Genomic DNA, 23765 nt, shown 5'->3' on the forward strand with positions numbered 1-23765 from the left:
CCACACGTCACGTTCTGGTGGGCAATTCCTAACGCACTGCTTCCTTTGAACATTTTTTAGAAAATAATCTTTGCAGAGTTTGCCAGTTCAATTAACTATATAAGGTTAAAATAATGGACCATTTCAGACACTTGCTCCCAATGCCTCAGAGCCTTTAAGACTTGTAGCCAGATAGAAAGAGAGTCTCTAAAGTACTCACGGTCATTACACAGCGTTCCACTGAAAGAGGTCATGCTACAGTCACAGCTGAACCCATCCCATTGCTGCAAGCAGACTCCTTGGTTTGCACACGAGTCCTCTTGACATGTCGTGCTGGGGCCTAACAAGAATACACACAGAAAAATAAAACTTGGGCTTTTGTCTTTCATTGCGACTGCATTTTCCATTGGATCACATAGGGTAGTTGCCAACATCTCACATGTAAAAGAGGAAACTAAGAAAAAGAACCAATAGCAGGATTGGCCATATGCATTTATATATATGTATAACCTTTTATGAATAGGCATATGGCCTTTGGTTTGTTAACACAGAGGGGCACGAAGAGATGAGCTCATTCAGAAATATGACCAAAGTAGAGAGTTAACTCAAGCAAAATGAGTTGGTGGTGATCATAAACATTGCTTTTGCAACATTTCATTTCATTGCGACATCTTTTGTTATCTCTGTCCAGCATGATGCGTTCTGCACGGTACAGTGGAAAACAGAATCTAAAACTAAATAATCATCATAAAATTAAAAATAACTTAGAGGGGGGAAAGTGCTGCCATCTCCAAGCAATGATTTGATGAAAAGCTATGCCTGTAGAAAATCAAGGAATGTTTGGGTTGGCTTCTTTATTTATTTAAAAATCTATATATTGTGTATCGATTTATTAGCAGGAATGTTGGCAAGTATCTTTGCACATGCTTCAAATTATCTCATGCAGGGTTTCTCATTTTATTAAATATATATATATATGTTATAATTATATATATGGGGGGAGGGATCCGCCAATTAACGCACCAGCATGCTCAAAAGTGACATACACGTGAGAAACAAAGCTATTCTATTTCTAGAGATCATAAACCAGACCACTAGGGGAAAAATAAAGAAAAGAATTGAAAGAAAAAGGCATGATCAAAGCACTAAAGCAATCACTATACAGATAGACACAAGACTGAAAGCCTTTGTGCAGAATATCCTGTAAGAGGAAGGTTCCTGCTTCATTATTTTTTTTGGAAGGGGAAGAGTGGAAAAATCCGATGCAACATTACACACACCAGTGCAGATGTGGCCGATGGCTCCCAATGAGTATTATGGGTTTCAGTCTTGCTTAATATACACAAGGGCTATCTACCTTGCAAATCAGCTTTCATCAATGCAACTTTGCCAGCAAAATAAAAAAAGCAAAATATATTAAATGTTAGTAAGCAAATATCAAAATGGCAGCAAACACAGAAAGACCGTTCAGAGACAAAAGTGCATGCTGCTCTTAAAATTGAAAAGAAAGCCCATGTAATGCAAATAAATTAATACTAATAGACATAAATCTCCAGGCAAGCCAAAATGAGAATGCAGTAATTTGCCAGCATTTACTACAAATATAATGGTTAATTGAGCTGATGACATGTAATGAAGGAGAATTAAAAGCACTCCTTTCTATACGATAGATGTGAATGCATTAGCAAAGTGAATGCATGGTTTAATCCTGACTAGCCATTTGTCATGTTCATACACAGTCAGTTCAGTCATTAGCACATTATCTTCTTCGATCTTCCTCTTCACTAGGCCTTCTGCTGGAATTGACAGAATTAGGACTGAAATTTACATCAAGAACCACTTATTGCTCTTCAGTCACAGATGCACTTGCATTGCTCCCACAATGCACTGGGCCAAGGTCGGAAGAGAAGGTTTACATTTTTCATTCATTCCTCTTTCCAATCAGATGCTATTCCATGTTCCTGCGTGCAGGTTCCTTGGGTGACTTTTAATGAAATGGTCCATGAGAAGGCACTTACCAACTCAATCCAATATATACCCAAGTGCTCAATTTTAGGTAATGTCATCTCTGGCAGTTGGGAAGTATGCCAGGAAGTCATCCAATTAGCTAAGTGGACACAGCATTTAAGTGCCTGAAACAAAGCCAGGGTGGTCGTCAGCTTGATAGGATCAGATGTAAAACTATTGGCCTTTAGCATCATCTGACCCCTGCTGGATGGGAGGTGCATTACCACCACACCACCACCACACCACCTTTACATGGTTGTTCAATTAGTTATTGTTGCTAGGTGGTTGTGTTTATGTGTATGTTTTTGGGGGGGTTTTGAGAGGTGGAATTGCATGCCTTGGTGAATGAAAACCAGTGTGTTAATTGGATCTACACAAAGGTCAGAAAATGCTATAGCAGTTGTGTGAGTGCACCACCATATTGTTGAAGCCTAATAAGGGTATACCCACAATGGAAGTTAGGCAGAACTAGGCATGGCCGTGATCCAAAGTGGGCAGTATAAGCAGAGGGCCAACAGGAAAAGGTTGAGCAGGAATTCAAAAGCTCAAGGACTGGAATACAAAGCAAAAGTGGCCAGTGGCATTTCCTTCAGTACCCTGGACAGTTCCCAGGAAAGAGAAACTTTGCTCCAACAAATGCTGAATACTAGTTAATGCTAATTAACCACCACCTTATATAGTTCCAGCCCCAGCCCCTTCCTAGATGCCACATATATTCTTAAAGAGGCACACCACAAATCCTGGTGCCTGATCATTGGTTGCTTCTTCAGCAGCCATACTGCCTGCAGTGGTGAGCAGGTTAGGCATGTTGGGTCATTGAGGCTGCAGATTCTGGTCTCTCAGTCTCTGAGAGTCTTTGTTTTATGGTCTCATTTCTGGAGGTCTTAGATTCAGGTGCTCCTTTGGTTACTGACTCAGCTATCCCCTCTCCCTCTTAATCAGCGTCCAAGTCACTATTGGTAGTCTGTGTTATGTCACATGGATCCCAAAGCCAACTGCTCTTAATTTCCATTTACCACAGCAAAACTCAATCTGCTTTGGGGGCCTTTCTGATAAGAGCGTAAAAGTGGCTGAGATCAGTGAAAGGCATGGAGAGAAGTAGTAACGTATTGCTAATTTTGATCTATGCCACACTTTCCATGGGCCAATCAATCAATCAATCTACTACCCTTCATCTGAAAATCTCTGGGTGATTCACATGATAAAAATATTAAACTCATGTTCTCAACATCCCAGTTTGGTTGTGCGAACAGAACTGATTATCTAAGCCACTGACCAGTATTCCATTACTTTAACAACTTGGACAAGTAGAACATGTGATATTTAAGGATTTGGCCATTACGTCATTAACTGGCTATTTTAATGCCAAGATCTAATAACTTAAACTGTACAACACCTTATGCCCCCTCTCTCACCAACATTAGAAAGTGTTATCTAGACACTTTGCAAAATAAAGTGAAATTACCTTTAGGTGTTTGGATGTTGTACATTTATGCATTTATTTACACATTTTCTATTCAACGTTAATCATCAAATTAAAATTAGAAAGGGGTAAAAGAAGAACAGGCGTACGTAAAAAAGAAAATCTGGAACAGGCTGGTTTGGGTTTTCTCAGGGTTTATCTGTTTGAGCTTAGTTAATCAAGTGATACCTTAAATCTCTCATGAACTTCCACACAGGTGGGGAGGGGAACCTTTTATCTTGGTGGGTCATGAACTGGCCATGACATTGTGATTTTATGTTTTCACAAATTACTCTGCACACTGCTGGTGTCAAGTGTGTAGATTTTATCTGGAATATGTTTTAAAATGCTTATCATATGCCTGACAAAATATTTCCGATACATCTACAGATTTAACAATACAAGAAGAAGAAGAAGAAGAAGAAGAAGAAGAAGAAGAAGAAGAAGAAGAAGAGGAGGAGGAGGAGTTTGGATTTGATATCCCGCCTTTCACTCCCCTTCAGGAGTCTCAAAGTGGCTAACATTCTCCTTTCCCTTCCTCTCCCACAACAAACACTCTGTGAGGTGAGTGGGGCTGAGAGACTTCAAAGAAGTGTGACTGGCCCAAGGTCACCCAGCAGCTGCATGTGGAGGAGCGGAGACGCGAACCCGGTTCCCCAGATTACGAATCTACCGCTCTTAACCACTACACCACACTGGCTCTCTAAGCAGTATTATTGGTGCTGCCCAAATGCCCCAGGAACAAAAATGCATTTGCCTGGCAAACAACATTATTACAAAGCGTCAAGTGGGACTCTCAGGGGAGAACATTCTAGAAACTGGGGGCTACTACAAAGAAGGCCTGCTTTCTCACTGCCACCCTCCTTTGGAGGTATCATGCAGAGAAGGGCCTTGTATGATGATCCCAGGGTCCAGGCAGATTCATATATGGAAAAGCAGTCCTTAATTTAAAACTGAATCTACTGTATCAATAAAATCCATATGACAGAGGTATGATTAATTGGGTTGCTTCTGTCTCTTCGCCTGTGTCCAAATAATATTGTTTTTCAGGGATAGCAAAATGGCTAGTTTGTTGGGTTTAACTGAGGGACTGAGTCATGTCACTCTTCTTCTCACCTCATGTTGGAAGTAAATGTGGAAACTGATCTTTGGGAAGGGCCAAACACATGTGTTCAACTGGCCCATCAACATCATGCTTTTGAACCTTGCCAGGTACATGACAGTAAAAAGCGGTTGTGAGAAAAGAACTGTGTATACTACTCTGAGCTCCTTGGAGAAAAAGGTGGGGATGTAAATGCAATAAAAACATTTTTTAAATGTGGGGATGGTTTCTATGTTGAGAAATCTAAGATGGCCTCAAACCAGAAACCAAATTGCACATTATTGCCCAATTCCTATGTATTCTGCTACGTCCTTCAAACATTAGATTAAAGCTTTAATGTGGAAAAGTTAAAGCGGAGCACTGATGTGCTGGGGATGCAGACTCCACAAATCCAATTTGGGATGGTGAGGATCCTCTGCCATGGATATTCAACCCATTTTGGTCTTGGCTGATGTGGAAGGGAGGGTAAGTTAACCCAACAAACACCTTGACTTTCCCTGGAAATTTGACCCTCTCCCTCACAAGTGACCTGGCCCTCCAAACTGCTTCTTTTTTTTGGGGGGGGGGACACACCAGTCTTGATCCAAACCCAGTTCTGTTTTTCTTTGGGTATGAACCTTTCATCTACACAATAGGACTTCCTTCATTCTACATTCGTACTGAAGTGTAAGGTTTTGAAACTTTGGCCAGTTTTGTTATTCTGAAATGTTTTTAGAAAGCCTGTGCAGTTGATGAGCCTTCAAATCACAAATAGCCCATCAAACTCATACCATAGCCTGCTAGGTTTGGGAAAATCTCCATGTCTCTGTAGTCACCAGCAGAGAGCAAAGCCATGAGATTTATCAAGCTCCTGGTCGGCCAACATATGTGGCTGGTGGGCTGAGTTGTCGCTTTGAATGCTGCAGGTTAGGCAGTAGGAATACAGCAACAAAACAGCCCAACAGAACATAGGTACAGGAGCATAGCTTTTTTTAAAAAAAAAACCTTGAACCTAGCCTGAGACCCTGCTAAACACTAACATCTCATGCAAACAGACAACCTGTGCTAAAAAAAGAGAAAGAAATGTGCATCTCAATTCAATTAGCTAATTTATACACTAACTATCATCTAAGCACTGTGATGATGTAAAGTACTGCACGGGAGCTAATTATCACAACAATTAATTAAAATACGACACAAACAAAACAGAGACATGCAAATCAGCTTGTTGGTGGCGAAGAACAGACTCTGCCGATTATATGCAAGAAGATAAGTTAATGTTCTCAGGTTCAATTTGTGTCTTGTGCCATCAGCGAACGTTTCTCCCACAATGGCATCCGCCTTCATTAATAATGTAAAACAGGTCTGGCTTAGTAGCATCGGTAGCAGAGCAGAAATGGATGACAGCGGGGAAGATAGGAAACTGTCATCACCCCAGTGCAAATAAACAGAACACAGCAGGAGGAGGAGATGCTACAACGCACCTATGATGAGGTATATGCATATTTACTTTACGTTGAAGGGGCTGTGACAGGATTACAAAACGATCGCTCCGTACCTTCGCATCCGCGTTCTATCTGCCCGTTGCAAAACAGAGCATCCGAGATCAAATCTGGGAGGCGCCCGTTCAGATCCACGGAGGCCAGGCAGCCTTGAAACCCTTCTTTCGCATGGACCAACTTGGGCAAGGATTTGTAGGTTTCTTTTGCTACCCCACCGATGTACAAGTCACCTGGGGAACCAAAGTGCATGGTTAGTCAGAGCTGCCACAATTGCCCAGTTGCATTTATTTAGTTCTCGTGTTTGAACCCACATTTCCGCACACACAAACCCCACACACAACACGTGCCCAAGGCAGAAAAGCGAAACAGGTCACTATAAGCAAAAACAAGAAATCGTTGGCAAACCACACAGCGAGCAAAAGTTGGAACAAGCCACATGAGCAATAACAAAGGATCGAGAAAAAAGTTTCCCATGGGCTGCTAGCATTAGAGGATAGTGGACCCCAATGTAGTCTTGGATTTCCAGTTCTGCAAGATTTCGGGTTGTATCCTGGGAAGCCGTGCTCACAGAAAACCCACTGAAATTAATAGATGTGACTGACTGAGGTCAAATAATTTCAATGGATCTACTTGGAGCAGAACTTAGGCTGCATTTACACCATATTTATAAAGTGTTATGGTTACACTTTAAACAGTCATGGCTTCCTCTGAATAATTCTGGGAGCGGAGCGTTAAGGTCCTGAGAGTTATTATTAGACAGGCCTATTCCCTGTCCAGACTCGGGTGGCGCTGTGGGTTAAACCACTGAGGTTTTGAAAACGGTATAAGTGCAATTTATTCAGAACAAAAGGCTAAACTAATTGTAAATAATGTGGTGAGGGAAGAATTTAAGATAGAAAAAGGGACACGACAAGGTTGCCCAATCTCCCCATTGCTTTTTATATCGGTCCTGGAGATCCTGCTGAATATGATTAGAAGGGACCAGTTGGTTAAAGGTATACAAGTCGGAGCCAAACAGTACAAATTGAGAGCATTTGCAGATGACTTAGTATTGACGTTACAGGAGCCAGAATCTAGTACCAAAAGGGTTTTAGAACTGATTCAAGAATTTGGTCAGGTTGCAGGATTTAAACTGAATAAGTTAAAAACCAAGGTTTTAGAGAAAAATTTAACACCGATTGAGAGAGAGAGGTTTCAGAACGAGACAGGCTTAACAATAGTTAAGAAAGTGAAATACCTGGGGATTAACATGACAGCAAAAAATGGGAATTTATTTAAAGACAACTATGAAAAATGCTGGGCCGAAGTGAAAAAAGATTTAGAAATTTGGTCAAATTTGAAGCTTTCACTGCTGGGTCGTATTGCTGCGATAAAAATGAATGTATTGCCTAGAATGTTGTTCTTGTTTCAACATTGCAAATTGTGGACAAAGTGGACTGTTTCAAGAAGTGGCAGAGAGATATTTCTAGATTTGTCTGGCAGGGCAAGAAGCCTAGAATAAAATTTAAAATACTAACAGATGCAAAGGAAAGAGGTGATTTGCCCTGCCAGACTTTAAACTTTACTATGAATCAGCAACTTTCTGCTGGTTGAAAGAATGGCTGCTTCTTGAAAACACAGACATTTTGGATTTAGAAGGTTTTAACAATGTATTTGGATGGCATGCATATCTGTGGTATGATAAGGTCAAAGCACATAAAGCATTTAAGAATCATATTGTCAGGAAAGCATTGTTTAATGTCTGGATAAGATATAAGGATTTATTGGAAAACAAAACCCCAAGGTGGCTGCCACCGATGGAAGCCAAAGCACAGAAAAAGCTCAATATGGAGGCCAAATGGCCGAAATATTGGGAAATTCTGGAACAAGAGGGAGATAGACTGAAATTGCAAAGTTTTGAGAAACTAAAAAACAAAGTGCGAGATTGGCTTCATTATTATCAGATAATGGAGGCATATAATTCGGACAAGAAAATTGGTTTCCAGGTGGAAAAATCAAAATTAGAAACAGAACTGTTAGAACCCAAAACTAAGATTTTGTCAAGGATGTACAACCTGCTGTTGAAATGGAACACTCAGGATGAAACGGTGAAATCTGTTATGATTAAATGGGCACAAGATGTTGGACATAATATAATGATGGCTGACTGGGAACAGTTATGGACCACAGGTATGACGTTTACGGCATGTAATGCCTTAAGAGAGAATATTATGAAAATGATATACAGGTGGTACATGACCCCAGTCAAGCTTGCAAAAATCTATCATTTGCCGGATAATAAATGTTGGAAATGTAAAGAAACTGAAGGTACATTCTTTCACCTTTGGTGGACGTGCCCAAGGATTAAGGCTTTCTGGGAGATGATCTATAATGAATTGAAAAAGGTATTTAAATATACCTTCTTGAAGAAACCAGAGGCCTTTCTCCTGGGCATAGTCGGCCAATTGGTGCCAAAGAAGGATAGAACTTTTTTTTATGTATGCCACAACAGCAGCAAGAATACTCATTGCAAAGTATTGGAAGACACAAGATCTACCCACTCTGGAAGAATGGCAGATGAAGGTGATTGACTATATGGAACTGGCGGAAACGACTGGCAGAATCTGCGACCAGGGAGAAGAGTCGGTGAAAGAAGATTGGAAGAAATTTAAAGACTATTTACAGAAATATTGCAAAATTAATGAATGTTAGAACGATGTTGGATAGAAACTAAGGGGTTTTTAGCTGCAATACTATAAGGGAATATGAAAAATGGATTATTAATAGGTAAAGATTTAATGTTATAATATTTTAAGATTAAAGATTAGGATAAACAAAGAGGGGAAGGATTTGCTGAACCAACAAACTGAACTGGAATACAAAAAAGGGAGGCGTGAGGAGGTCCGGGAAACAAGCTAATGAAAAATAAGTAATGGAAAGATTGAGTTGTTTTTAATTATTTTTATTTTTTATTTTTATTTTTCTATTTTTATTTTGTAATATTTTGAAAATCTTAATAAATATCTTATATAAAAAATAAATAAACCACTGAGCCTAGTAGGTCGGTGGTTTGAATCCCTGCAATAGGGTGAGCTCCTGTTGCCCAGTCCCTGCTCCTCCCAACCTAGGAGTTCGAAAGCACGTCAAAGTGCAAGTAGATAAACAGGGACTGCTATGGCACGAAGGTAAACGCTGTTTCCGTGCGCTGCTCTGGTTCGCCAGAAGCGGCTTAGTCATGCTGGCCACATGACCCGGAAGCTGTACGCCGGCTCCCTTGGCCAATAAAGCAAGATGAGCGCCACAACCCCAGAGTCAGTCATGACTGGACCTAATGGTCAGGGGTTCCTTTACCCTTTTACCTTTATTCCCTGTCCAGATAGGGATTCCCAGACTGGTTTACCAATCAATCTTTTTTCACAGAGAGCTCTGGAATCGTAGCTCTGTGAGGGAAGTAGGGGGCCTCTTAACAACTCTCAGCACCCTTAACAAACCACAGCTCCCGAAATTCTTGGGGGGCGGGGTGGAAGCCATGACTATCCAAAGTGACATTCTAGCCCTTTAAACACACAGTGGTCTCAGCTGAATACAGACAGCTGTGTTAGTTTTGCCATCAGTGTGGTTCTAGTGGAACATTACCCCTGCCTTTTTAGTAAGTCCCTGCAACTGGGCATATAAAAGAAGAACAAATTGTAGACAAGTTGGTACCATTTTTTGGCTCTTTAAGTGGGGTAAAACTAACTAGACCATCTTCCTTATTCACCTTTTCTCCCTTTCCCTCTTTCTCTCGCTTTCACCTTGCTCTTTCTCTCTCTCTTCCCACCCTCCTTCTCTCCTTTTGCACTTTCCTCCTTTCTATTAAAAAATCAAACTGTGAACAAGTGACTTGCATTAAGTGGAAATATTTAATACAACAACTTCAGTTATTTGCGGTGTGGTATTAAGTATTTCCACTCGGTGCAAGTTCTTTGTTCATGATTTGATTTTTATGGGAAGGCAGAAAGAGAAAATGAAGGGTGGGTTGTTGGGTTGTAAGAGTACGCAGGACAAAACGAAGGCACAAGAGGGGAAAATGCTCTTGCACTCAGGTTCTATTGGTGGATTTTTCATGAAACGGCCTCGGCCCAGTATACCTGAAGGAGCGTCTCCACCCGCATCGTTCTGCCCAGACGCTGAGGTCCAGCGCCGAGGGCCTTCTGGCGGTTCCCTCATTGCGAGAAGCAAAGCTACAGGGAACCAGGCAGAGGGCCTTCTCAGTATGGCACCCGTCCTGTGGAATGCCCTCCCATCAGATGTCAAAGAGATAAACAACTACCTGACATTCAGAAGACATCTTCAGGGAAGTTTTTAATGTGTGACATTTTAATGTATTAATAATAATAATAATAATAATAATAATAATAATAATAATAATAATAATAATAATAATAATAATAATATCTTTATTGTCATTGCCCCCTTCGGGGACAACGAAATTACTTGACTGCTCCATAAAAACACTAATTAAACAATACAGTATAATACAGCAAGGGAGATTAGATGACTTTCAAAGTCCGGGCTTCCCATTCAGGGCCGAGATCGCTCTGGAGAAGAAGCTGTTCTTAAGATGGCTCGTTCTTGTCTTCATCATCCTGTATCTCTGTCCCGACGGCAAGAGCTCGAAGAGACAGTGACCAGGATGCGATGGATCTTTTACTATGTCCAGTGCCTTCCTATGGCACCTTGTGGCATAAATCTGCTCTAAGGTGGAGAGTGGGCAGCCAACAATGCTCTCTGCTGCCTTAACAACCCTGCACAACCCCATCCTGTCCTGGGCAGTACAGCTTCCGTACCACACACATAAGCCATAAGTGAGCACGCTCTCAATGGCACAGTGATAGAAGGCAAGCAGCAGTTTCTGCGGAAGATGGTTTAATCTTTGTTGGAAGCTGCCCAGAGTGGCTGGGGAAACCCAGCCAGATGGGCAGGGTACAAATAATATATTGTTGTTGTTGTTGTTGTTGTTGTTGTTGTTGTTGTTGTTGTTAGCATCTGGTTGGCCACTGTGAGAACAGGATGCTGGAGTGGATTGGCCATTAGCATCCTCCAGCAGGTTCATCTTAAGTTCTAAAAAAGGAAGGAAGTAAGTGGGGAAGCCACCACTACAAATTGTGAAACCTTCTGAACCTGTCATTGAATTCCACCCATCCTCCCCAAAACTGTAAAACATCAGCCTTCAGTTCCTGGTCACTTTTGATCCTTGATTCCAAGGTCAACATGAATAATTCTAAATTATTTTCCAGTGCTAACGTATATACATGAATTGCTTCGCCCTCCTCCTTGTATTTAGTCACTAGAGAACAATGTTACAATCTGATTCAGATCCGAACTCTGTTTGCGTCCCATTACATCACGGCTTGAATTATCAAGCCAAGCACACAATACTAACAGTTTGGGCAAGGAGAGAAAGACTGAATCATGCAGACTGTTGGTTTCCAGGAAGGAATACATCATATCTTGCTACGTGGTCACTCGCACCATTTTAGCCTGTACACATGAATTCTGCTTTATCGATTTAGGGCAACCATTGATGTGGTTCTTATTATTAGCCCAATTCAGACAACTAAATACACTGTGGTAAATCACATAGCCAGGGCATGGACACATATATGTTGTGTATATATCTGCATCAGTACAAGGGAATGCGTCCCAAGTCCTATGTCAAACAGAAAGAAAAAGTCAAAGTCTGTATTAGAGGTCTGATGTTGGTTTTCTTTCCACAAACAAATATGGTGTTGGGGTAGAATTGTCGCTTCTAAACACACACACACACACACACACACACACACACACACCGTGTTAATAATTTGCTTCCACAGAGACATGCCATTGTAAGGCACATTATAAAAAGCAATACACAAATGGCTCGTAATATTTTGGTGGATGGGTTTAACGGCTGCTTTGCTGTCCTTTTTATTCTTCATTTTTAAAGAATTAGTGCCACTGTTGTCCCATTCAGCATGTTCTATAAAAGATGCTTTATGCAGGAATGATAATTTGCAAACTGCTTACATTTGCTCATTGGTGGCTTCCTGCGTTTACAGCGAAATGCTTGTAATGGGATCAATACACAGACTCACATGTACAAAACCACACAAAAGACAAACCCCTAATATTTCTCAAAGCGCCAGCACATAGACAGCACTGCATCCAAGCAGAGGCTGCTCACACTCTCCAAAGGTGGAGAATGCTTTGGCCACTCATTGATATGGTACAGGCGAATTCTTCTCTGAAGTTGGAAGACAAAAGGCAGAATTGGGAAGCCCTTTTTTAGCACAGAGCACTGAGTCCATTCTAGTTCTCCTGGAAACACCAGAACTAGCAAAACTTTATCAACAGTTGTTGCTGTTGTTGCAAAAAGTCAAAGTTTGGCAACAACAACAACAACAACCAGGATTTAAATGTGTAACCTTCCCCCTTTTCAAATCCAGAATCTGATATGTAAGATTTCTTAAAAACTTGCACACATTTTTTGACTATCTAATTGAAAATTGAATAAAAATCCCATATTCGAAGTTGGAAATGGTGAAATCCCAGACATATGAGTTTTTGGCAAAGATTTATGTGATCAAGAGTTCAAGAATTCACATAAGAGTTCAATAATAATAAAAACAACTTGAATAAGACTTCAAGTTTAATAATGTTTTTTATTTTATTTTTTAGATTTCTTTTGGCTTGCTTCAGCCAATCTGTGCAGACCATCAACCCCCCCCCCCAAACTGCATAGGAATGGGAAGGTAGAGAGTTCTTACAATGACACCATTTGAAGCAGACACATTTCTGGTCATTGGGCTCTTCATTTGCACCCCTTTTGCACCTCCTGAGTTCAGCCCTTTGTCTATATCAGAACCTGTAGAACGATGGAACTTGAAAACAGCTATTCAGTAGGAATGTTTTACTATGTTGTTACAGTTTAGGCTTCATCAGGAAGGAATGAGGGAGTGACCAGACCTTTGACAAAGCAGTAGAGATGGCAGGCTTTCTGTCTGCCTTCTTAAGCAACCCAAGAGCTGGTCAACAGATTGAGCTTTTATGCCTTTTAGTATTGGCTGGATTTCTGCATCCCTGAGTTAAGCCAAACATGTTAAAGATGGGAGCAGATTGACATATATGATTCACTACACATTGTTCCTTCCATCAGATGAAGAATGAAAACAATACTGGAACAAAGTTCAACGTTAGCATCCTGTCAATGACACATTTATTCTTCTGTTCTGAATCACTGGCCACAGCATTGTGTATAGATTAGACTCAAGGATCAAGCAATACTTAGAGATTTTTTTTATATATATATATATATATATATATATATATATATATATATATATATATATATGCTTTCGTAGATTTTCACGGGTACAGGAATGTAGGTTTTGGTGTCTTCGGGTGTCTTCCCGTGTAAGAGTTGGGGTGTCTAGGCGACGTTTCGACGAGGTCTCACTCGTCATCTTCAGGCTGGTGCTTTCGGCTTCTTGTTACTGGAACAGAGCAGGATCTCAGTGTTTGAGTTCCTATAAATACTGTTGAGGGGGTGTGGTGTATAGCCTCCAACGTTCTGGGCAGAGAGGAAGTTCCCAGGTTAATGTGTCTTTTCTTCTTTTGTTCATTAATTACTTGAGGGATATCTTGAGTGATTACTTGAGTGATATTCTGAGTACCACTTAGGAGGGTCATTAGGTGTGGATTAGTTGCTAAAGCTTTCGTGTCTTGACCTCTTGACCTTGTGAAGAGTTTTTCTGAGAAGATGGCTGTACTGCACTTAGTTGTGCTCTGGCTTGGCTTCGTGTATAGGGGCGAGCTGTGGTTTTGTGCCCTGTGCCAGCCAGATCTGTGTAGGGATTGCAGGGGGGTGCAGCATCCGGAGGTGCCACTATGGTTTGGCTGCTGGATGGTGTCTGTAATTTATCTGTGGAGAGGGTCTGGGTTTGGGTCTGGTGTGGTTGATTGGAGATGGCGTTCTGTGTGCCTCTGGTTCTGGTGTCGGTTTTTGTGGGGAGGGCTAATTTCCAGATGTCTGGCAGGCGGGACGTGTCGTCACGCTTGTTCATGTTGTGAGGGTGTTTCTCTATCTCGATGGCTTCCATGATTATTCTCTTGTGGTGATGTTCCATGTTAAAGAGCAATTTGGAATCTGCAAAATTAATTTCGTGTCCTGTTTCTTTCATGTGTTGGTAAAGAGAGGAAGTTTTTTCTTCTTTTTTGACGGCATTCTTGTGTTCTGCGATACGTGCATTTATTCGTCTGTTTGTTTGTCCAATGTACGTGGCTGGGCAGACTTTGCAGGGTATTTCATAGACCCCTTGGTTTTCTAACTGGATTTTATCTTTTGGGTTTCTGAGGATATTGGCTATTTTTTGGTTGGTGCAAAAGGCTGTTTTGATATTGTGTTTATGGAGGATTTTGCTAATTTTATCTGTAGTGCCCTTGATATAAGGAAGGAGGGCCATGCCATTGTTTTCTTCTGTGTCTTGGTTTTTGGGGGGTGTTTCTTTTTGGATTAGCTTCGTAACCCTGTTTTGCTGGTATCCGTTGGCGATTAACACATTTGAGAGATTCTGTAACTCAGTTGTCAAGTGGTCTTTGTCAGCCAGGTGTTTGGTTCTGGAGATGAGAGTCTTGGCTACGGAGTTTATTTGTGCAGGGTGGTGGTGTGATTGTGCATGTAAGTAGCGGTTGGTGTGTGTTTTTTTCCGGTAGATAGTGTGTCCTAGGGAGCCATCAGGTTTTTTGTAGATTAGGACGTCAAGGAAGGGAAGTTGGTTGTTGGCTTCTATTTCCATAGTGAATTGTATTTTGGGGTGTAGGCTGTTGAGATGTGTGAGGAAGCTATCTAGTTTTTCCTTCCCGTGTGGCCAAATTACAAAGGTGTCGTCAACATATCTGAGCCAAAGTTTGGGTTTGTGTTCTGACTTGTCTAAAGCATTGGTTTCAAAGTGTTCCATGTACAGATTTGCGATGACCGGTGAGAGGGGTGATCCCATAGGTGCTCCTTCTATCTGTTTGTATCTTTGTCCATTGTGGATGAAGTACGTGTTGGTTAGGCAGTGGTTGGTCAGGTCCAGGATGTATTCGGGGGGATTGTATTTGTTTTGAATGGCTGTCAAGGCTTCATTAATGGGCACTTGTGTGAAGAGAGATACAACATCGAAGCTCACAAGTAGGTCATCGGGATGTAGGTTTTGCTTCTTTATTGTTTCTATGAACTGGAAGGAGTTTGTAACGTGTGAAGCGATAGATTCTGCATAGGGCTGAAGTTGCTTAGCGAGAAATTTAGCGAGATTTTGTAGAGGTGAGCCTATGGAGCTGACTATTGGTCTGAGTGGTGTTCCTTCTTTGTGTATCTTGGGGAGACCGTAGAGTTTGGGGCATCTGGATGATATTTCTCTGGGGATGATTCTTAGCTGGATTTCTTCCAGCTACCGAAAGGATCCTGAAACGAACTGAACTATCCCTAATCAGAAACGAACTACATAAGAAAAGATACCTACTAAACCAAACCAACAAAGATCTGCTCACCCTTCACCTCAAACTCTGTAACAAAATCCACCCTGCACTCTGGGACAAATGCAAACAACTAGCCGTTTGGAGAGCTGAAACAGAGTCCTCACATAAGACAGACATACACACCAACAAACTCCACAAACTAGAGAAACGCCAGAAGCCCAGCCACCCTCCACAACAACCCATGAAACAAACAGTACATAACATATCAGACAGGATCCTCACCTCAACTGAAACCAAAGTACTCTCCAAAGGTTTCAACTTTGCAGTCGCCCCGAGACGCATCCCCACGGAAAACATCATATGCGGAGTCGAAGCTAGCCTAACCAAAATCAACCCAGATGAAGCCAATAAAATCAGACTTGAAGTCACCAACATCCTCTGCTCCAGCAAACCACCCAGAAGCAATTTACACAAAGAAGAACAGAAAGCACTCACCAACCTGAGGAAAGACAACAACATAATCATTCTCCCAGCAGACAAAGGTAATGCCACTGTTGTGATGAACACATCGGACTACCAAGCAAAACTATCAAATCTACTCCAAGACCCTACCTACCAACCTATAAAAACAGATCCCACCACCTATCTGGAAAAAACCACCAAATCCAAAATAAAAGCCTCTCCTATCAGTGAAGAAATCCAGCTAAGAATCATCCCCAGAGAAAAATCATCCAGATGCCCCAAACTCTACGGTCTCCCCAAGATACACAAAGAAGGAACACCACTCAGACCAATAGTCAGCTCCATAGGCTCACCTCTACAAAATCTCGCTAAATTTCTCGCTAAGCAACTTCAGCCCTATGCAGAATCTATCGCTTCACACGTTACAAACTCCTTCCAGTTCATAGAAACAATAAAGAAGCAAAACCTACATCCCGATGACCTACTTGTGAGCTTCGATGTTGTATCTCTCTTCACACAAGTGCCCATTAATGAAGCCTTGACAGCCATTCAAAACAAATACAATCCCCCCGAATACATCCTGGACCTGACCAACCACTGCCTAACCAACACGTACTTCATCCACAATGGACAAAGATACAAACAGATAGAAGGAGCACCTATGGGATCACCCCTCTCACCGGTCATCGCAAATCTGTACATGGAACACTTTGAAACCAATGCTTTAGACAAGTCAGAACACAAACCCAAACTTTGGCTCAGATATGTTGACGACACCTTTGTAATTTGGCCACACGGGAAGGAAAAACTAGATAGCTTCCTCACACATCTCAACAGCCTACACCCCAAAATACAATTCACTATGGAAATAGAAGCCAACAACCAACTTCCCTTCCTTGACGTCCTAATCTACAAAAAACCTGATGGCTCCCTAGGACACACTATCTACCGGAAAAAAACACACACCAACCGCTACTTACATGCACAATCACACCACCACCCTGCACAAATAAACTCCGTAGCCAAGACTCTCATCTCCAGAACCAAACACCTGGCTGACAAAGACCACTTGACAACTGAGTTACAGAATCTCTCAAATGTGTTAATCGCCAACGGATACCAGCAAAACAGGGTTACGAAGCTAATCCAAAAAGAAACACCCCCCAAAAACCAAGACACAGAAGAAAACAATGGCATGGCCCTCCTTCCTTATATCAAGGGCACTACAGATAAAATTAGCAAAATCCTCCATAAACACAATATCAAAACAGCCTTTTGCACCAACCAAAAAATAGCCAATATCCTCAGAAACCCAAAAGATAAAATCCAGTTAGAAAACCAAGGGGTCTATGAAATACCCTGCAAAGTCTGCCCAGCCACGTACATTGGACAAACAAACAGACGAATAAATGCACGTATCGCAGAACACAAGAATGCCGTCAAAAAAGAAGAAAAAACTTCCTCTCTTTACCAACACATGAAAGAAACAGGACACGAAATTAATTTTGCAGATTCCAAATTGCTCTTTAACATGGAACATCACCACAAGAGAATAATCATGGAAGCCATCGAGATAGAGAAACACCCTCACAACATGAACAAGCGTGACGACACGTCCCGCCTGCCAGACATCTGGAAATTAGCCCTCCCCACAAAAACCGACACCAGAACCAGAGGCACACAGAACGCCATCTCCAATCAACCACACCAGACCCAAACCCAGACCCTCTCCACAGATAAATTACAGACACCATCCAGCAGCCAAACCATAGTGGCACCTCCGGATGCTGCACCCCCCTGCAATCCCTACACAGATCTGGCTGGCACAGGGCACAAAACCACAGCTCGCCCCTATACACGAAGCCAAGCCAGAGCACAACTAAGTGCAGTACAGCCATCTTCTCAGAAAAACTCTTCACAAGGTCAAGAGGTCAAGACACGAAAGCTTTAGCAACTAATCCACACCTAATGACCCTCCTAAGTGGTACTCAGAATATCACTCAAGTAATCACTCAAGATATCCCTCAAGTAATTAATGAACAAAAGAAGAAAAGACACATTAACCTGGGAACTTCCTCTCTGCCCAGAACGTTGGAGGCTATACACCACACCCCCTCAACAGTATTTATAGGAACTCAAACACTGAGATCCTGCTCTGTTCTAGTAACAAGAAGCCGAAAGCACCAGCCTGAAGATGACGAGTGAGACCTCGTCGAAACGTCGCCTAGACACCCCAACTCTTACACGGGAAGACACCCGAAGACACCAAAACCTGCATTCCTGTACCCGTGAAAATCTACGAAAGCAAATATCTCACCTCTACGGGGAGGAAACCTTCCAGCTGACAAGAACCTACGAGAAACTAGAAATCCGAAGAGCCACCATCTTATGTGATCTCTTGTTCCTACGCAACTGCCGAGACAACAACTTAATTCCCACATGCTTCCAACTTAAATTCCACTCTAAAACCCCAGCTACCGAAAGGATCCTGAAACGAACTGAACTATCCCTAATCAGAAACGAACTACATAAGAAAAGATACCTACTAAACCAAACCAACAAAGATCTGCTCACCCTTCACCTCAAACTCTGTAACAAAATCCACCCTGCACTCTGGGACAAATGCAAACAACTAGCCGTTTGGAGAGCTGAAACAGAGTCCTCACATAAGACAGACATACACACCAACAAACTCCACAAACTAGAGAAACGCCAGAAGCCCAGCCACCCTCCACAACAACCCATGAAACAAACAGTACATAACATATCAGACAGGATCCTCACCTCAACTGAAACCAAAGTACTCTCCAAAGGTTTCAACTTTGCAGTCGCCCCGAGACGCATCCCCACGGAAAACATCATATGCGGAGTCGAAGCTAGCCTAACCAAAATCAACCCAGATGAAGCCAATAAAATCAGACTTGAAGTCACCAACATCCTCTGCTCCAGCAAACCACCCAGAAGCAATTTACACAAAGAAGAACAGAAAGCACTCACCAACCTGAGGAAAGACAACAACATAATCATTCTCCCAGCAGACAAAGGTAATGCCACTGTTGTGATGAACACATCGGACTACCAAGCAAAACTATCAAATCTACTCCAAGACCCTACCTACCAACCTATAAAAACAGATCCCACCACCTATCTGGAAAAAACCACCAAATCCAAAATAAAAGCCTCTCCTATCAGTGAAGAAATCCAGCTAAGAATCATCCCCAGAGAAAAATCATCCAGATGCCCCAAACTCTACGGTCTCCCCAAGATACACAAAGAAGGAACACCACTCAGACCAATAGTCAGCTCCATAGGCTCACCTCTACAAAATCTCGCTAAATTTCTCGCTAAGCAACTTCAGCCCTATGCAGAATCTATCGCTTCACACGTTACAAACTCCTTCCAGTTCATAGAAACAATAAAGAAGCAAAACCTACATCCCGATGACCTACTTGTGAGCTTCGATGTTGTATCTCTCTTCACACAAGTGCCCATTAATGAAGCCTTGACAGCCATTCAAAACAAATACAATCCCCCTGAATACATCCTGGACCTGACCAACCACTGCCTAACCAACACGTACTTCATCCACAATGGACAAAGATACAAACAGATAGAAGGAGCACCTATGGGATCACCCCTCTCACCGGTCATCGCAAATCTGTACATGGAACACTTTGAAACCAATGCTTTAGACAAGTCAGAACACAAACCCAAACTTTGGCTCAGATATGTTGACGACACCTTTGTAATTTGGCCACACGGGAAGGAAAAACTAGATAGCTTCCTCACACATCTCAACAGCCTACACCCCAAAATACAATTCACTATGGAAATAGAAGCCAACAACCAACTTCCCTTCCTTGACGTCCTAATCTACAAAAAACCTGATGGCTCCCTAGGACACACTATCTACCGGAAAAAAACACACACCAACCGCTACTTACATGCACAATCACACCACCACCCTGCACAAATAAACTCCGTAGCCAAGACTCTCATCTCCAGAACCAAACACCTGGCTGACAAAGACCACTTGACAACTGAGTTACAGAATCTCTCAAATGTGTTAATCGCCAACGGATACCAGCAAAACAGGGTTACGAAGCTAATCCAAAAAGAAACACCCCCCAAAAACCAAGACACAGAAGAAAACAATGGCATGGCCCTCCTTCCTTATATCAAGGGCACTACAGATAAAATTAGCAAAATCCTCCATAAACACAATATCAAAACAGCCTTTTGCACCAACCAAAAAATAGCCAATATCCTCAGAAACCCAAAAGATAAAATCCAGTTAGAAAACCAAGGGGTCTATGAAATACCCTGCAAAGTCTGCCCAGCCACGTACATTGGACAAACAAACAGACGAATAAATGCACGTATCGCAGAACACAAGAATGCCGTCAAAAAAGAAGAAAAAACTTCCTCTCTTTACCAACACATGAAAGAAACAGGACACGAAATTAATTTTGCAGATTCCAAATTGCTCTTTAACATGGAACATCACCACAAGAGAATAATCATGGAAGCCATCGAGATAGAGAAACACCCTCACAACATGAACAAGCGTGACGACACGTCCCGCCTGCCAGACATCTGGAAATTAGCCCTCCCCACAAAAACCGACACCAGAACCAGAGGCACACAGAACGCCATCTCCAATCAACCACACCAGACCCAAACCCAGACCCTCTCCACAGATAAATTACAGACACCATCCAGCAGCCAAACCATAGTGGCACCTCCGGATGCTGCACCCCCCTGCAATCCCTACACAGATCTGGCTGGCACAGGGCACAAAACCACAGCTCGCCCCTATACACGAAGCCAAGCCAGAGCACAACTAAGTGCAGTACAGCCATCTTCTCAGAAAAACTCTTCACAAGGTCAAGAGGTCAAGACACGAAAGCTTTAGCAACTAATCCACACCTAATGACCCTCCTAAGTGGTACTCAGAATATCACTCAAGTAATCACTCAAGATATCCCTCAAGTAATTAATGAACAAAAGAAGAAAAGACACATTAACCTGGGAACTTCCTCTCTGCCCAGAACGTTGGAGGCTATACACCACACCCCCTCAACAGTATTTATAGGAACTCAAACACTGAGATCCTGCTCTGTTCTAGTAACAAGAAGCCGAAAGCACCAGCCTGAAGATGACGAGTGAGACCTCGTCGAAACGTCGCCTAGACACCCCAACTCTTACACGGGAAGACACCCGAAGACACCAAAACCTGCATATATATATATATATATATATATATATATATATATATATATATATATATATATATATATATATGAACACTGGGGTCTTCAGATTGCTGATAAAGAAAGTGCTGCAGTTAGTCACTGTCTTCCATTGGTGCCAGCAGCGCACCAAATGTGCTCCAACGAGATAAAGCAGATATTTGAGGGTGGATGGTTACGAAGATTGCTTTATCATAATAACTTTACTCATTGCATTGCTGGCTACAACCTTCGCGATGTCATACCAGGCAAACCTCATTATTCAGGGTGAAATAACACTGTTCATTCAGATATGGTGCCAGCTGTGAGAAATGCAAGGGCGGAGGGAAGCAATGTCCCTGTGTCTTCATTAGTTTGCCAAAGCTGTCTGGGGGAAATTACATTTCACAGACTATCTGGGTTCCTACTGTAGCTGTGACCAATATGCAATAAGGGAAGGTGAAGAGGAGGAGCTATCTGGCACCATGGAAACCAGATGATGAGAGGAGCAGTTTTGGCACAGCACTCACCTCTGTATCTGCATAAGAGGTCATGCATCTTGGTTATGCTACTGGGTGTTTATATCATAAATTTTATATATTGCTTGATTGTAGAAAAGAAACTCAAAGTGCTTTGGAAGACACATTTATGTGAGAGAAGTCCAGAGTTTCAGACAAAAGTACTCTGTCTCCTCTGCGCTACGCTTCGTTCTACACATAACGTCAAATATATATTTAGCAGCGCCTTCCTGCTTATCATCAACATCAGCACGATTCTTCCCTCCCCCTCCCCTTGACTGACACTACTCTTTAATGTTACAAGGGAGCCTCGTACACCAGTCCACCACACTGACATGTACAAAAGAAGTGATCAAGACGAAGCGAGTGCCTGCAATGGTTCATTTCCCTGATAGACACAATGAGGAGGAGGAAGGTTACAGCAGGATCTTCTGCTACTAATTTGACAGTCTGTCAGAATTCAGTCTGAAGGTTAAACTACTTTTTTAGTCCCAGTGCTGCACTTGGCTCCTGCTCCCCTGATGGATTAATGTCATCCCACAGTCTTTTAGCGATCCCTCACCTGCCAACGATGAGCCTGCCTTCAACTCTGCTCTTGCAGCTATTCTTTCCTCCTCTGTCTGAGAACATTGTGAAACCCTTCTGGGGACATTGAGCACAAATGGCTCCAACCCTAAACTCTGGAAGCAGAAATAGCACGGTCTTGCAAGTAGGAATGGACAAATCTCAAGGGAATTCCAGTTTCTAATTCTTGTCAATTTTAAATTCAGTTTCCTACATTTCTGCAGAAATTTGTGATTTTTTAATTTAAAAAAACAAATATCCTGATGAAAATTCACCAGCATTTTGGTCTGATGTTTGGTTTGTATGCTGTTTTAACCAATGCATGCATTTTTGTGTATACACCAATGCACACATGTCCCCTGCAATGTGCATTTTTTGTATGCTATTTTCACCTGTGTACCTTTATTTATATCAAGCAGGTGTAACTGGCTAGCAACCTCTTCCTCTTTTGTTTCTGTTGCCGTTGTAGAACTCAGCAGGTAGAAGGATTAGGGCACAGCTATAATTCTTTGGTTTTATCTGTCTTTGGCTCTGCCTCTACCTACTATTAGTCTCCCTGCCTTCCAACCCACTGATTCCAATGGGCACCAACTACAACTGCTTTTGAAAGTGGAATGAATAAAAGAACCATAGATTTGGCAGGTGTATACGATATGAGAGCCCAGATTCCAGAATGCTATATTTTAAAGACTGTACTTCATGAGTTGTATTGGTGTTCTGAAGTGGCCCTGCAAATTCTCCAACAGTTGTCTACACTGTGACTCACCACCTTGTGGAAGAACTTTCATATGTGGATTAAGTTACACCATCTAGAGATACGCTGCCACATTCAGAAGGACCTCGACACCCATCAGAAAGGGGGAAGAGAGGAGGAGGTCTAAGCGGTAAATGAGCTTTGGATGGGTCTCTGATGAAGTGTGCTTCTATCCCACTAGATTGCCTTTGGTTTGCAGTTTCTCCCAGAGGTATTTGTCTTCTGAACCATGCTCCTGGCTGTGTGTCATATCATGTTCTGTCACTTAAATGGCTTGGACTCCAAGGCACAAGAAAATGTATAAAAATAGAAGACAACCAGAGAAACAGATTTATTTCCTTGCGAAATGAGACTCTGGAATCTCAATGACTTCCTGACTCTAACATTTTGTTAGCAAGTTGAAGTGGAAGGCATGTGTATTGACAGAGATTAAGCAGATTTAAAACTAGAGCGCTCTGTTTGTCCAACAGACTGTGAGTGGAAGTTGGTGGTGCATGCTAAATGGGGGGAAAGATAATGTGATTGCCATGTAAGATGGTAATCCATCTGCCATGGAAGAAATGGAATGCCAGCCACTGTACATGGGAGGAACAGGAAAGATGCAGAATGACAAACTAGCCCCGGTGGCTGAAGATTTCAGGCATCTCTTGTCAGTGGGAAACCTTATTTTCTCTCTGCTCTCATTTAAATTTTTGGAGACTCTGTCCCCAAAAAATGCCTAGGATATTTATAGTAACCCAAAGTAA

At 42.1% G+C, this 23765-nt stretch overlaps 1 protein-coding gene across 29 annotated transcripts in view; it reads right to left on the minus strand.

Moving 5' to 3' along the window:
* Window positions 1-23765, minus strand: part of NRXN1 (neurexin 1) — a 1024248-nt gene that overhangs the window by 459083 nt on the left and 541400 nt on the right. For all 29 annotated transcript variants that reach the window (XM_081188376.1, XM_081188372.1, XM_081188367.1 and 26 more), the window contains 2 exons: window positions 6088-6261; window positions 200-319 (listed from right to left, as the gene is read on the minus strand). In XM_081188376.1, coding sequence (XP_081044502.1) covers window positions 200-319; window positions 6088-6261 — 294 coding nt within the window. The remainder of the gene's footprint in view (window positions 1-199; window positions 320-6087; window positions 6262-23765) is intronic.

The sequence above is a fragment of the Podarcis bocagei genome, assembly GCF_964188305.1.
Source record: "Podarcis bocagei genome assembly, chromosome: 3".
Lineage (NCBI taxonomy): Eukaryota > Metazoa > Chordata > Lepidosauria > Squamata > Lacertidae > Podarcis > Podarcis bocagei.